The 12,035-nt window shown below is 58.4% G+C and overlaps 1 protein-coding gene across 1 annotated transcript in view; it reads right to left on the bottom strand.

Moving 5' to 3' along the window:
- EPHA8 (EPH receptor A8) overlaps positions 1-11,251 on the bottom strand; it is a 35,284-nt gene extending 24,033 nt beyond the window's left edge. The window contains exons 1-2 of the mRNA XM_061147830.1: positions 11,158-11,251; positions 5,683-5,747 (exon numbers count right to left, since the gene is read on the bottom strand). Of these exons, the coding sequence (XP_061003813.1) occupies positions 5,683-5,747; positions 11,158-11,251 (159 nt within the window). The remainder of the gene's footprint in view (positions 1-5,682; positions 5,748-11,157) is intronic.
- Positions 11,252-12,035: the final 784 nt, after the last annotated feature.

Below are 12,035 nucleotides of genomic sequence, written 5' to 3'. Positions count from 1 at the left end.
TTCAATTGCATGAAGCTATGTCACACCCTGGCCTCAAATCCTTCAGCAGCACCCGCTGAACTGGTGCTTGTTGAGTGTCTGATGGGTGGATTCCTCTGTCTTGCTGTGTGTGATGTTCCCTCTGCCCCCACCCCCTCACGGGCTGCCCTGGGTCCCCTGCAAGGGCGTACCAGGATGCGGGGAAGTTGAGTATGATTACTTATGTGTCAGGTGCTGGCCAGGCGTCACTGATTCAGAAGTAAACCAGTGACCATCACTGACACAATCAACAGAGTGAGAAGGCAACCCCTAGAATGGAAGAAAACAGCTGCAAACCACGTATCTGACATGGATTAGTATCCAGAATATATAAAGAACTTCTACAATTGAAAAACAAAGAACCAGAGAGACCTAATTAGAAAACGGGCAAAGGACTCGAATAGACTTTTCTCTAAAGAAGATACACAGATGGCCAAAGAGCATGTGGAAAGATGCTTAGCGTCACTAAGCATTAGGGAAATTCAAATCAAAACCACAGTGAGATACCACTTCACACCCATTAGCTATTATCAAAGCAACTGAAAATAACAAGGGTTGGCGAGGATGTGGAGAAATTGGAACCCTGTGTATTGCTAGTGGGAATGTTAACTGGTGCGGCCACTGTGGAAAACAGTAAATAACAAGCAATTAAACATAGAATTCCTCTTCTGGGTGTGCACCCAAAAAAAAGCAGGGACACAATCAGAGATTTGCACATCCATGCTTATCGCAGCCCAAAGGTGGAAACGCAAATACATGTCCCTCAGTGGATAAATGGACAAACAAAATGTACGTACAGATACAGCGGGACAGTGTGAAATTCTGACACGTGCTACAACACCGAGGAACCTTGAAGACCTTATGCTGCATGAAATAAACCAGACACAAAAGAACAAGTCCTGTATGCTTCCACTTATATGAGGCACTTACATCAGATTCCTAGAGACAGAAAGTAGACTGGTACTTACCAGGGGCTGAGGCAAGAGGGTCATGGGAGTTATTATAATTTAATGGATACAGAATTTCAGTCTGGGAAGATGAAAGCACTCTGGAGATGGACGGTGGTGACGGTCACATAACAATGTGAGTGGACTTAATGCCACTGAACTGGAGGCTTACAAATGGCTAAGATGGTAAATGTTATGTTAAGTGTATTTTGCCGCAGGAGGAGAAGGGGACGACAGAGGATGAGATGGTTGGATGGCATCAGCGACTCAATGGACATGAGTTTGGGTAAACTCCGGGAGTTGGTGATGGACAGGGAGGCCTGGCGTGCTGCAGTTCATGGGGTCACAGAGAGTGGGACATGACTGAGCGACTGAACTGAACTAATAAAATGAATTGCACAAGAAATACTCTCTCCCCGCCAGCCCCCTCCTATTTTCACAGATAAAGTGTGGAGGGCGACACACGAAGGGTGTGGGCATTCGGGGTGTGGGCATTCGGGGTGGGGGCATTCGGGGTGTGGGCATTCGGGATGGGGGCATTCGGGGTGGGGGCATTCGGGGTGTGGCAAAACCTCCTGCAGGGCTGAAGCTGGACCTTCCTGCAGGGGTGGGAGGGAGAGCCCCAGCAGAGGCTGGCAAGGGCCAGCAATGTTCAGCAAGCCCACTCTGGACACAGAAGAGCCATGCCGAAGACACAGCGTTGAGAAATGAAACAAAAGTCGAGAGGCCTGGGTTCAGTCTCAACTGGCTGTGTGACCTTAGGCAAATGGCCACGCCTCTCTGGGGTCGTGTCCTGCGTGCATCAGAGGCACAGGGCCGTGATCTCTCTTGGGCCTCTGTGGGTATTGTCTTTGAACTGGGGACCCTATTGCTTAAGCAGGGGCCGGAGAGGGGAGGACAGTTTGGGAGGAGCGGGGAGGAAGCAAAGATCACTCCTCATTGTGCTCTGAGAAGCGGCAGCATCCCGAGCTGTCCCACAAGCACGAGAGTGGGGATCCGGGGCATCCCAAGTCTTCCCTGCCCGACAAAAGCCGCTAGATCTGACTTCATCTTGGTCAGCTATGTGGTCTCAACCCCCAGCGCCCTTATCTGTAAGAGGGGCTCAGAAAGGCCCCACTTCAGTGAGACTTGAGAGGATGCACAGAGAAGAAGCCTGCCTGGTGCTTAGCTGGGGCCTGGCCCAGAAGGGGACTGACACGATGCTGGCCTGCCATCATCCCAGCCCCCCTGTGCCAGCCTCCAGGGACCCCTGGGGAAGCAGACCAGGGTGTGCCAGCCTCACCTGAAAGACTGTATGCCTCCTGCATGCCCCCTACCCCAAGAAGGACCCCCATGCCGCACCTCACTCTGCAGTCGGGGCTCTGGGCGGCACTGTGTCACATCTGGGGTTAAAGTCACTGTCACAATTAATGGAGCACCAAAGAGCCAGCCAGCTGCTTGCTGTCTGTTTCCTGCCAGGGACCCGGATAAATTAATCAGCTCGATCCCAGTCTGCTCCAGCTGCCCGAGCAGGGCCAATGGCCTGGCTTAGCCTCAGGGGCTGCCGCAGACATAGTGTGGCACAAATTCCTGGCGGGTGGTGCAAGGGAGAATCAGCCCTGTTCTCACCTGGGGCACCCCACTCCATGCCCAGTGCCACGCCCAGCCCAGCTGCCCGGCACATACCGCCCCCCCCCCCCAGCCCCCACTATCCCTACGGAACTCTGTCCCCCTTCCAGGAACCAAAAGCAGCGAACCAGCTGTGCATCCCTGGGCAGATCACACTCCCTCTCTGAGCTTTGGACTTCTCATAAGTAAATTGAGGTAGCTAATGCCTGCCAACTTTCATCTACTCCAGGGGCTGGTAAGGATCAAGAGACAATAAAAAGGAATATTCACCAGGTGAGGCTGTTAATTCACCAGGTGAGGTGGAGCACTACCCAGTGCGTGGACAGAGGGGTCCAAAGAGGGGGGTGCAGCCTGGTTAGAAGCGTGAGTTCTGGGGGCCAGACTCCCCAGATCTTAGCGGAGATGCTTAACCTCTCAGAGTGTCTGGTTTCTTGCTGGTACAATGTCCTTTTCCTGCATCATCTCTCAGACGACAACTGCAGGAGCAGGCTCTGTGATCATCCTTGTGTTATAAACGAGGAGGTGGAGGCGAGGTAAAGGACTGGCCTGATCACGCTGATTTGAGGCCGCAGAGCTCTGGCTCTTCCCGACCCAGCACCGCCAGCTTCAGGCTGTGCGGCCTGCCTGACGGTCTGATAACTTGGTGATGTTGGAGACAGGCATGGGCGACCCTGGTACCCAGGGTGCTTAACAGACTCCAGAATTAGAAGGATGGATAGAACCGCAGGGACCACCAGTCTCCACCCAGCTACAAACTTGTTCAACCAAAGATTCCCAGGGCCCTCCCCAGACCCCCTGGATGTGGGCACCTGCATGTTTCACCTGCCAGCCTGGCACAGGGTCAAGATCCAGAGCTTGGAAACAGAGATCTCATCTGGCTTTCTCTCTCCTCTGGGCAAGCCCCATCCCCAGGCCCTGTGCTGGTAGGAGGGGGTCCCTGTCTCAGTAAATAATGCAGGATCGGTTCCCAGCCCTTCACAAGGTGACACAGGGACCCAGTGACGGCTCCAGGCCCAGAGAGATCTGAGCTCACATCCATCACTTGAAACCTGCCTGATGGTGGAGAGTTTTCTCTCCCTGCTCTGAGCCTCAGCTTCCTCATCTGTGAAATGGGATGGCTGCACCCCTTGGAGGATTAGTAGTGGTGATTAAGAGCTATGTGACTTCCCTGGTGGTTCAGATGGTAAAGCGGCTGCCTACATTGCAGGAGGCCTTGGTTTGATCCCTGGGTCAGGAAGATCCTCTGGAGAAGGAAATGGCAACCCATTTCGGTATTCGTGCCTGAAAAATCCCATGGATGCAGGAGCCTGGTAGGCTACAGTCCATGGGGTCGCAAAGAGTTAGACACGACAGAGAGACTTCACTTTATGTGAATATAAGTTATTTGTTCTAACTCTCAAGTGAAATGAGTAACTCTGAACCAGTCTTTTTTTAGGGGGTTTTGTTTGTCTGTTTTTAGCCGTGCCATATAGCTTGCAAGATCTTTAGCTCCCCAACCAGGTACTGAACCTGCACCTCTGGCAGTGAAAACGCGGAGTCCTAACCAGTAGATCAACAGGGAATTCCCCAAGCCACTCTTCACAGCATCCAGCAAACAAAAGAACCTTACATGACCAGTGCTATTGTCCAAAACACAAGTCCAGTCATATTTCTCACCACCCCCCACCCCTCCTTAAAATCCTTCCTACTTCTTGTTACCCTAAAAACCAAGTCCTAAGCTCTGAGTGGGACAGAGGGACAGAGATACCCAGCCCAACCAGGGGTTCAAGTCCATTCCTGCCCAGCTGCTGAGTCTCAGGGAAGACGCTGACCCAGCCCACAGCCAGGCAGTCACCTCCTCTTGGGTCAGTCCCTGCTACTGGCAGAGCTGGTTCCCTGCACCAAAGCCCTTCACACACCCGAGCACCCCGGGAGACAGCCATGCGGGACACACAGATTAGCCCCTCAAGGGGAGAGGCTTAGGCCCTGGGGGGTAATGGGACACCCCCAGGGCCCAGCCTTTGTCTTCAGGCAGGGTTGATGGGCTGAGACAGAGAAGGGGTCCGTCCCAGCTCTCGGGGGCCCTGGCCTGCTCCTTCAACTCCCTGGAGCCTGGTGCAGGGGGGCCGCAGACAACAGACTCAGCTTACCGCCACCTGGGGACCAGACCCCCAGAAAGAGAGGAGCCAGGACTGTCCTGACCCCAGGCACAGCCCCCAGACAGCCCAGATTACAGTCTTACCCCACAGTAAAGAAATACTCAAATATCAGCTCAGTGCCATCGTCATCATTAATATTATCATCACTCTGTCTCTGGAGCCATGGAAGCAGAAGTGTTCATGCAAGAAGCTGCGGGTGCCAGACGTGCTTGTGTCTATGGTGAGGAGGTGCGTGTTTCTAAGCATGTCTGTCGGAGGAGATTTATCTGAGATATAGCCATATTACACACTAATGACAACGATAATGATAGTAATACATTAATGGAGGCCTACCCTGTGCCACGCATGGTGCCAAGACCACGTGTTGTCTCCCTTCACCCTCCCAGCAAACCCCACGAGGTCGCCACGTGCTCATCCCATTCTATAGACAGGGAAACTGAGGCTCAGGGAGGTGAAGTGGTGACCCAAGGACACTCAGCTTATGGATGGTGGGGCCCAACCCCACCAAGCTCATGGGCTTGCGCTGGCTTTACCGCCCTGCCCCCCTGAGATTTAAGAGAATCGGGGGGACTGGGCAGTGTATCCTTGGCTCTGGACACTCGGGGTTACCATGCCAACTCCCCGGGAGGGCGGAAGGGAGTCGCCTGTGAGTACAAGGATCTACTGGGCGGAGCCCAGCATCACCATGGAGGCCTGGTGGGCCTGGGACACAGACGGAAGGATATCACATCCAGACCTCAGACCGGAAGAAGGGGGAGCCGGCCCCGGACTTGGTTCTGAAATTCCAGAAGTCTGCATGCACGAAATTTAAGAAGTCTGCAGCTCTGCCTCTTGACTGCTGTGCGTCCTTGTCTAAGTCCCTTCACCTCTCGTGGCCTCTGCTTCCTTTTGATCTGCCCGATGATAAGCACTGGGCGTCACACCTCTCTGGTCACAGAGGGACAGCACTGGCCCCGCTGCCCGTCACTCACCCCGTGAGCCGGATACGTGAGCCAGCCCCAGTCCCCGTGGATGGTGGACGTGTCCAGCAAGTTCACTGCAGAAGAGGAGACAAGAGCACATCAGATCTCTGGCCAGTCCCCCAGGGCCAGGGCGGCCTGGCCACACTGGCCCGAACACTCCAGCTCCGGTCTCTGGGTCCTTCCTCACTTCCCTGGCCTTCAAGGCTCAGTTCAAGTTCTTGCTCTTTCCTGAAGCTTGCCTCCACCACCACAAAATATAACCTTCTCACCTCCCGGAAGACTCAAACTGCCCTAAGAGCTAGGCTGCCTCGACGTGGTGGCAGTGAGATGCCGAAGGTCTGGGTTTAGTGGTCCAGGAGGTCTGGATCTGAATCACAGCTCTGCCACTCAGGAGCTGTTTGTCCCTGACCACGTTTCCTCCATCCCTGAACCTCCACTTCCTCCCCTGTAAAATGGGGTGACGGTGATGCCTGCCTTGCAGGGGGCTGTGAAGATGACCTGGCCCTGGGCCACTCACAGGACACGGTGGCATTCCAAAGAACCCACCGATGTTTGCACTGAAAGTCAAACCTCCATCCAGAGGACTGGACCCAGCTTTCCCATCACCAGGGTCCCCAAAAGGCACCTCCCACTGAGCAGGTCCTCGGTGCAGATGGGACATGGAGGGCTTTGGAGGAAGAAGCGCTGCCTCGTAGGAAGCACGTACTACGTGCTGGGCTCTGCTAGGGGAGCTTGCAATGCCTCATCTGTGGCCCACATGGCAACACTGAAAGGTGCTCATCCCTCTGCCCATTTTCCAGATGAAAACACTGAGCCTCAGGGAAGATCAGGATGGTGCCTGGAGTTCCACAGGTGTGACTGCTGGGCTGGCACCCAGAGCACCACAGACAAAGCCATCAGCCCCGGCAGCTTGAGCCCAAGAAGCAGAACCTCAGAGAAGGAATGCTGGCCCGAGAGGCACATTTACTCTAAGCCAGACCCTCAGGACCCTGCTAAGTACCAACAACAGGGTAGAGAAAAGAGCCTGCCTTCAGAATCAGACACTACTGGGCTCACATCTCAACACAGCTACCTGGTAGCGGGTGACCTGCACTTCACTGAACCTCAATTTCCTCATCTGTAACATGGGGATAATAATACATAAGGGTGGGCGACAGTAAACTGGTAATGCCTGGAGCCAATGCCTTACCAAAGTTGGTTCCTGTTCCCTAAGTCCTGGCCCTCCTGCCTCTCTCTTGGTACCTAGAAGTAGTGAGTATCACTCACTTTAAGGCGATAAAGATGCACCAAACTGGGAAGAAATCAGGGCTTGAATGCCAGCACTGTCTAAGTGCTGTGTGTCCTTGGGTGAGTCCCTCCACCTCTCTGGTCCCTGCTGCCTTTGATCTCTCTGATGAAAGGGGTTTGGGCTCCCAGTCTCACAGCTTTCATTTTCCTTCCTCTTCTGTCTACCCACCTCTCCCAGCCAGCAACCACGGGCTTCCAACCAACCCGATCTGCTACCCCGGGCAGGTCGCAGAGGGTTAAAATCGGCCTTTCTGGAACTTTCCCGAAGAGAGGTGGGTGCTGTCCTCCTGCCTGAGGTTTGCATAGCTCTGCGCCTGCCCCTCATTGATGGAGACAAGTGTCCTCAGGAAATGCTGGGAGTGAGGATGCTCTCATGCGCGGCTTTTCTTCCTCTTTCTCCCCTCACTCTCCCCACCCAGCGTTGGGGGCTGGGGCCCAGAGGGCAGCTGGAAAGAGGACTTGCCCAGCCAGGGAGGGACTTCTGAGCTCGGGCTTGGGATCCCCCGGGGGGCCGGGTGGGACCAGGGGATGGAGGCAACGTCGGCAGGGGGATCTCCCTTCCCCAAGCCGAACCGGCCCCACGCCAGGGCGGCAGGCAGAGAAGCTTTCCCGCCTCCCTCCCTCCCTCCCCGGCAATGGCGAGAAAACTGGGTCAGGAGCTCTCTCCTCCTGTTGGCGGGTGGGCGGGGGAGGGGCTGCACTGCAGTTTCCCCCAGACTAGCGGGCCGAGTTTGGGGAGGGGGGGGGGCGGCGGCAGACAGGGACCTGTGGGCTCTCCCGCCCCACCCCACATCCCAGACGGGGGTCTCGGAACTGAAGGACCCCGGGTCAGCACCCCTGGATGCAGCTCAGACCTGCGCCCACCCAGGGACCGCTGGGACTTCTCCCCATGAACACCCCAACTCTAGAGGCAGCGTCCTGCGCACCCCCACTTTCCAGGCCCTTCCCTCCCCGCTGGGAATCCCCAACCACATCTGCAGCTGATTCGTGATCAGTCAGCCAAGGGGGGGTCTCAGATAATCCAAAGATAAGTCAAAAGTCAATTTTATTGGATTCTGGAAGAGCGACCGGATTCCAAGGCTGCTTGTTCCAATTCCTTCCAGACTTGTCTCTGTCCCTCCCCTCCCCCTCTCTCTGTCCCCCTATTCCCCATGTCCTGTCCCCTTCTATGGGGGGACGCAGAGGGTCTCTCACGGGAGGCTCCAGGCCCACAGGAGGTCTCACGGGGCTGGAGGGAAGTCCAGGGCTAAGGCCTCTCCTGCCGGGGCCTGAGTCCCCTTGGAGAGGCCAACGCTTCGGCTCACTAGGGCCGGGCTTTCTCTGCCCTCTTGCGCTGCTGGACTATAGGTCTATGTGACCCCTGGGAAGTCGATGACCCTCTCTGGGCCCATCTCCCCACTTGCAGATGGGAAAACTGGACACACGGTCTCTCAGGGCCTTCAGGGAAGCAACCACTTAACCCCTCTGTGCCTCAGTTTCCTCATCGGCCAGATGTCTGCAGGCGTCCCTCCCAGGCCTACCTGCCGGCCTGTTCTGGGGGATCAAACGGGTCCCCCCCCCCCCGCTCTGAGAAGCACAGATAATTCCTAAGCCTTTCCTGTTTGACTGAGGAAGGTATTATGCGATTTCTTTTTTTTCTCCCACGCCGTCACCTTCCCCCATTCCATTTCGCTGAGACTAATACTTAAATTGATTTACATTCCCGGAGGACAGAGAGCATGGTGGCGAGGCTGGAGAATTCGGGGTGGCCAGGGGATGTCAGCTGGGATGTGAATGCCTCGGAGATCACCCCAAATTGGTGGATAATCCACATCAGAGAGTGATAAGGGGCTTTGAGCCTGGTGGAGTTTGGGGGCATCTCTGCAGGTGCAGGGCCGTCCCCAGCCCCGTGAGGGACCTGGCAGAGGGGCACTCGGGTAGCCTGGGGCACTGTCACCTTTGCAGGACCCCCACTGGGAAAAGAGTCCCCTCCCTGAGTTCCCACAGTCTCCCCGGCCAGTCCTGGCCCTGCACCAGCGCACAGACTTCTGGTTGTCCTGCGTGGAACCCAGGCCCCAGGTCTCCACCCAGGACCGTCAGACCTGCGTGGGTAACCTGTGCCCAGGCAGGGGTGCCCTGCTGCGCTGATCAAATAGGTGTGGCCAGGCCCTGGCACCAGGCCTGCCTGCCTCCCTCCCACCCCTGACATACGCACCCTCCCCCCACCCCGCTTCCTCTCCTGGTGACCTCGCCTCTTTTCCAACTGCTGCCCCTCTCCGGACACAGCCTCTCTCCCAGGCCAAAACGGTCTGCCCTCTGCTCAGGAGCCGGGTCAAAGTCCCCTCCTAGGGGGATTTGGGGTTTGCCAGTGTGGCATTCTGGAGGGTGCTGGATCCTCCCCAAAGACGAGGGTTGAAGCACCCCACCTAATGCCCGGGCACTTGCTGTGGGCCCCTCAGAAACCTGCTGGGTAAAGAAACTGCCGCCTTCTCCCCATCCAACCCGGAGGAAACTGTGTCCTCGGGCCACAGCTCCCAGACCTCCCAGGGCCGTGTGTCCCCTTCCCTGCTCACCCCTTCCTGGCTCACCCCTTCCCTGCTCACCCCTTTCTGGCTCACCCCTTTGCGGCTCACCCCTTCCCCGCTCACCCCTCGGCTCCCTTGCTATGGTCCCTGCTCCCTGTGTGGCCCCTGTCTCATTGGAGGTTGAGTTTATGTACATCTGTGTGCATTGGTGCCGTGCACATGTGTTTCTAGGGACAGGAATGCAAGTCTGAGGGTCTTTTCATATATGTGCTGTCTGCCCACGATGTGCATATTTTCACACCCATGAATCTTTACATGCACATGCGTGCACATGTGTACTGGCCGCACTTCTGGGCATCTGACTGTAGGGGTGTGGGGGCTATCCATGCACACGAGTCTGCGGGCCTGGGTCTCTGTGTGTGAATCCCAACACGAGGCTGCTGCTGCATGTGTGGCTGTGGGTATGGCTGCATCTCTCTGAGCTGTTCGTGTGTGAGGGGTGGATCGGTTGTGTGTCTGAGCGTGGATGAGGGACACCGGCTCTGGAGCTCCCTGGAATCTAGGAGTTCATTCTGCCAGGCTGAGGACGCGGCTCTGGACCCAGGCTGTGAACCCTAGGATTTGCACAGACCCCCAAGTCAGGCCTCCTCCTGGCAGAGCTGCAAGAGGAGAGGGGTTCCAGGGCAGGGGTCGGGCGAGGAGCAGAACCCAGGGCAGTGTCCTGAGCTGGACCTGGGGTGCCCGGTGGACTAAGGTGTGAGTGTGTGTGTGTGTGTGTGTGTGCACACGCTCACGCAGGTCTGCAGCCCTAGGTGTTGGTGAAACCTGATAGATGCCCCCTCCCGGCTTCCCTTATCCCCTCCCAGATCCTTTTGGTCTCTAATGCTCAGCCCACACCCTCATCCTGTGTCCCCCAGAGTGACCGGACTTCCCCAGCCTTGTCCCTGGACAAGACCCAGCCCTCCGGGCCTTGCCTGCCTCAGTCTGTCTGAAGCCTGCTCAGCCCCCTCCTCCGGGGCCCCTTCTCCCCAGCGCCCACCAAAGCTGCTTCCCCTCCCAGCAGGCAGTCCCTGGCCACTGCTGTCCTTCCGCGCCCCCGGCCCCCAGCCCTCCAGCCCAGCCCACTTCCAAGACCCTCATTCCCTGCCCTTCACGCCGGTCTTCCCCCAAACCTGGTTCTGTTCTCTGGTCCTCCTGCCTCCCTTCCTGGCCCCCATCCCTGGACACCATCCCGCCGCTTCTCTTCAGCCCTCTGAACCTCGCCCTGCATCCCGGGTCCCCTGTCCTCTGCCCCCACCCCGGCCCCTGCCCTATCCCCTCTCTCCCCTCTGTCTCTTCTCTTGTCTTTCATCCTCGGGTCCTGCCCCCTCATCCCCAGTGCCCGATCCTCAGTTCCCTGTCCCCAGCTCCGAACCCCTGAGTCCCGGCCCCGTGTCCCTCGCGCCTCCCTGTCCCTCCTCCTCAAGCCCCCGGGTCCGTCTCCCCCCAGCCCTGTCCCCGGCGCTCCGTCCCCGACCCCGGGTCTCTTGCGGTGCCACCCCTCCCCACCCAGATCCAGGGATCCCAGCCCCTCGGGCACTGGGGTCGAGGGGAAGGAAGTTGAGCCTCTCGGCGGGCTCGCTCCGGCTGCTGCTGCGCGCGCCGCGCCCCCGGCCCCTCGGCCGCCCCCGCCCCGCCAGCCGCCGCCGCTCACCTTCGCCGCGCGCCGCGGACACGCAGGTGGCCGCCGCCGCCGCGGCCGTGACGACCCAGAGCGCGGGGGGCAGGCGGCCCCGGGCGGGGGCCATGGCCGGGCCGGGCGGGCGGGCGGGCGGGGGCGCCGCGCACCCTGGGCTCGGCCGCGGCCGCCCGCGCGTCGGCGCGCTCCCTGCTCTCCCGCACACCCGGCGGCCGGGCGCACACACCGGCGCACACGCCGGCTCTCAGCGCACACGCGGGCACCCGCGCCCGCCCCTGCCGCCGCCGCCGCCGCCGCCCCGGGCGGGGGCCGGCCCGTCACGGCGGCGCCGAGCCAATCAGCACCGAGGCGGGTGCGGGGGTGGGGGGGACACGGAGCCCGCACCGCGGACAGCGACCCGCGGACACCGACCCGCGGACACCGCCGCCCGCCCCACGTGCGCACGCTCTCGCCAGCACCTTCACCCCGCGCCCGGCTTGGACTCAGCCGCCGCGCACCCAACCAGGGGTCCGGACGCCTCGCAACACCCAGACCCACGGTGGGGTGGGAGGCCCTGCGTGGATAGACATGGACACGCTCACTCTTACACACGTGACCCTCAGGCACACGCACCCCCCAACAAACTGCCTCGCACGAGGTGATGTGCACACACTAGTTCACGAACGGAGGCTCAGACACCGGCTCAGAGACAAACTCAGGAGCGCTTTTAGTTAAAAATGCTCTCCCCTGCCCCACCCCCAATGACTGGGCACCCCGAATTTAGGTGAGGCCTTGGAGCGCCGTGATCATGGGCTCAGCGCTCAGGGACCCGACCGACCTTTCAGGGCTGGCTTTGAGCAAGTTTCTAAACCTCCCTGAGTCTCCAGGTCCATGTCTGTAGAACAGGGATGAGA

This window comes from Dama dama, chromosome 8 (genome assembly GCF_033118175.1).
Source record: "Dama dama isolate Ldn47 chromosome 8, ASM3311817v1, whole genome shotgun sequence".
Lineage (NCBI taxonomy): Eukaryota > Metazoa > Chordata > Mammalia > Artiodactyla > Cervidae > Dama > Dama dama.
Note: the sequence above shows the minus strand (reverse complement) of the source record. Positions and strands in the feature narration are given on the sequence as shown.